Here is a 3,556-nt window from a genome sequence, read left to right as displayed (position 1 = left end):
ACGGTTAGCCCGTGGAAGCTAACGGTTAGCCCGTGGAAGCTAACGGTTAGCCCGTGGAAGCTGACTGTTAGCCCGTAGAAGCCTACGGTTAGTCCGTAGAAGCTAACGGTTAGCCCGTGGAAGCTGACGGTTAGCGCGTACAAGCTAACGGTTAGCCTGTAGAAGCTAACGGTTAGCCAATGGAAGCTAACGGTTAGCCTTTCTCCTCAGAGGTACGTTCATCGAGTTCCGGAACGGGATGCTGAACGTCTCTCCGATCGGACGCAGCTGCAGCCAGGAGGAGCGCCAGGAGTTCTACGAGCTGGACCAGGTCAGAACCGCATCTGCGTCATGCTGCTGTTCCCGCTGCTGCGGCAGCGTAAACCAGCTTGTGTGTTTCCTGCAGAGAGAAAAGATCCGGGAGAAGTTTGTTTCTGTGCTGAAGGAGGAGTTCAGAGGGAAGGGGCTGTCGTTTTCCATCGGTGAGTCCGCTGCCCACCGATCCGGGCCGGTTTCTGGTGATCCGGTCCGGATCGGCTGACGATCCAGTTGTTCCTCTGCAGGAGGACAGATCAGCTTCGACGTTTTCCCTGACGGCTGGGACAAGCGCTACTGCCTGGACATCGTGGACAAGGACAACTACTCCACCATCCACTTCTTTGGAGACAAAACCAAACCGGTGAGAACACCGAGTAGCAGGTTCGGATGGTGCCCTGGCAGTAAAGGTCCGAACCGATCCGGTCCGGTCCGGGTCTGATCCGGTTTAGGTCCGCTTCGGTTCGGCCTGAAGGTGTTGCCATTTCTTCCAACCGGATCTTATTGAGCTTCAGACCAACAGAACAAAAACGATTCAACATTTTTAAAACAAAAATCTGGAAAGTGTGGTGTGCCTTTATGGTCAGACCTCTGCAGCCAAACTGCTGCTGTTTCTCTGCAGCAGCTCAGAAAGTCCACACACACTCATTCTGGACTTTGACTAGGCCTTCCTAACCCTGCTCTGATATAAACCATCCCATAATATCACCCATCTTCACACAGCATGATGCTGCCACCACCACCATGTGCAGGGTTGTATGTAGTCTCCCCAGAACGTTCTGCTGCTGGGTTCTGTGGAATCAGAACCAGAACCTCTGCAGATTCTGAACGTCTTTTGGGTTTTTATAGGGTTCAGAGTAAAGAGGTATAGACGAGGTTTCAGAGCTGGAACCTCATCTATGATTGTCATCTATGAAAAATTTACATTTTAAATTTCTAGTTGATTCTGTTCTGGTTGAACTGTCGTCCGGTTTGGACCGGTTCTGCAGAACCCCTGACCTCCTGCTGCTCCTTGCTCCCCTGCAGGGAGGAAACGACTTTGAGATCTACAGCGACCCGCGGACCGTTGGCCACGAGGTGTCGAGTCCCGAGGAGACGCAGCGCCTCTGCCAGGAACTCTTCTTCTCCTGAAGGGGGCGCTGCAGCCTCAACTGGACCGTCTGGACCTGGACGCCGGCTGAGAACACGCACAAGATTTTAGCTTTTTTTTATTTCTCTGGTCCGGTTCGGAGGTCGGGACCAGCTGGGAAACCTGGTCTGATGTTCCTGAACTGTAAAAGCTGGAAACTCAATAAAACGGAAAATGATGCTTCCGTTTTCGGTTCTGGGTTCTTCTCCAGAACCTCCACAAGGTTTTGGTTGCATGAACTATTACTTCCAAAACATTCACAATAAAGAAAAAAACTGAATTTAAAACGACTAAAAATCAAAGATAAGAACCTTCATGGATTGTCAGCTAAATGTCGGGTCAGAACCGAAAGGTTCTGATCATCTCTGGTTTTCAGGCAGAAGAAACTTCAGTCTAAAGTATTTAGATTTAATTTATAATAAAAGTGGGACAACAATGCAGCCTTGAGGAACACCGTGGATGATTAACTCCTCGGATCAGGACCAGTTCACGTCAGGTTACATTTGGACCGTCTGGTTCTGTTCAGAGAGCCCAGATCTCTGCAGCTGTTGGTGGAAAACAACCAGAGTAAAGCGTAGTAGTCAGTATCTGTGGGACTGGAACCGGTTCTGTCAAAGAACCTGAACTTTTAAATGGGTTCTGTGGTTCTGGAACCAGATTTTTTCCCCATTGATCTGCTTGGTTTCTGACGGACGCAGGACGGTCCGACCCGGCAGCGGTCCGACTCAGGTCACCGTGTCTGTTGGCCGCTCCTCCTGACGTGATGCAACTTTCACCTCTGACCTGGTTCTGTAGGCCAAAGGGGAAGGGTTCGGAGGATCCAGGGCAGTTCTGGAGGTTCTGGTTCTGTCCAGTCACTCTGGATCATTCATTCTGGAGAAGATCTGTTTGAACATCAGAGCTTCATTAGAACTTTATTATTTAATGTCAGCGATACACAACGGACCACCGGTCCGGTTCTGAGGAAGAGGCGGGTCCGGGTCTTCATGTCCTCAGAGTTGTTGGTGAAGGCAGAAACTACAGCACTGAGTTGCCATGGAGACGTGAACCGAGTCCAGCTCCAGGTTTTCCAAAGAGCTGAGAATCTGAGCTTTTATTCTGAAAACACAACATGTATAGATCTACAGACGTAGAGCTACTGGCATACATCTGCAAACATGGATCTGTAGATGTAGACCTGCTCCACTGGGGTGTGAAAACTTTTACAGTTTTAAATAAAACCACCAATCAGAGCCATGAGGAACCAGCAGGAGGGTCTGTTTCCGTCTCCATGGTGATCATATTATGGGCTGTTTCTCTGTGAGCCAGGTTTAGCTGTCCTGTAGGATCCGGAGGTGAGCAGCTGAACATCCCTGGCTCTGTTGCCATGGAGACTGATCCAGATCTGAAGCGCTGCTGTGAGTTAACTCCGCCCACAGCGGAGCAGCACCAGTCGACCAGTTTATATGAGGGGTGGATTCTGGCCCGGATCCAGCGGTCCGGTTCTGGTTTTCCCTTATTTCCAATCGGCGGCAGCGTGGGCAGCCTCAGTCCAGCTCGGGGTCCTTGCCGTCTTCGCCACCACAGGACGAGCGGCTGCTGAGGTCGGCCACGCCCGACTCCAGGTCGTCCTCTGCGTCCGGACTCCTCGGCGACCCAGAGGGGGCGGAGTCTACTCTCTGAGCCCTCTGATTGGCTGATTCAGAGCTGCCAATTGGTCCAGAGTAGCGGGTGGGCGGGTCCGGCCCACTGTGTGTGACGGGGAGGCGGTTACTGCTCCTCCGCGCCACCACTGTCTTCTCCCACCTGATTGGTTCCCCGGTGAGAGCCGCCAGCTTCTGCAGACAGAACCACACATAGAGGTTCTACTATCAGAACTACTCAGAGGAAACGGAATCGGTCAGAACCACACAATCTTTAAAAACCCAACAGAACCTGGCTGATGAGTACCAGCATGAGAACCTGCTAGAACCTGACGCCTGAACTAGATCCAATTTGAGAAACAGCTAATGTCCCGGTACCATTTAAGCGGCCATCTTTACTGCTGTAAATGGAGCGGCCATCTTTACTGTCATAAGCAGAACGATGTGGCAGCCATCTTTCCTATCGTAAACAGAATGCTGCGGCGGCCATCTTTACAGCTGTAAACAGAGC

The 3,556-nt window shown here is 51.4% G+C and overlaps 1 protein-coding gene across 1 annotated transcript; it reads left to right on the top strand.

Moving 5' to 3' along the window:
* Nucleotides 1-178: 178 nt before the first annotated feature.
* Nucleotides 179-1,603, top strand: LOC103461396 (phosphomannomutase 2-like). Its single transcript, XM_008403698.2, has 4 exons — nucleotides 179-310; nucleotides 386-461; nucleotides 543-658; nucleotides 1,321-1,603. Exons 1-4 carry the CDS (start codon nucleotides 239-241, stop codon nucleotides 1,423-1,425), a joined length of 369 nt encoding a protein of 122 aa, XP_008401920.2. The 5' UTR covers nucleotides 179-238; the 3' UTR covers nucleotides 1,426-1,603.
* Nucleotides 1,604-3,556: the final 1,953 nt, after the last annotated feature.

Source organism: Poecilia reticulata, unplaced genomic scaffold (assembly GCF_000633615.1).
Source record: "Poecilia reticulata strain Guanapo unplaced genomic scaffold, Guppy_female_1.0+MT scaffold_1299, whole genome shotgun sequence".
Taxonomy (NCBI): Eukaryota; Metazoa; Chordata; class Actinopteri; order Cyprinodontiformes; family Poeciliidae; genus Poecilia; species Poecilia reticulata.
The sequence above is the reverse complement of the archived record's forward strand: the minus strand, read 5'-3'. Positions and strand labels throughout refer to the sequence as shown.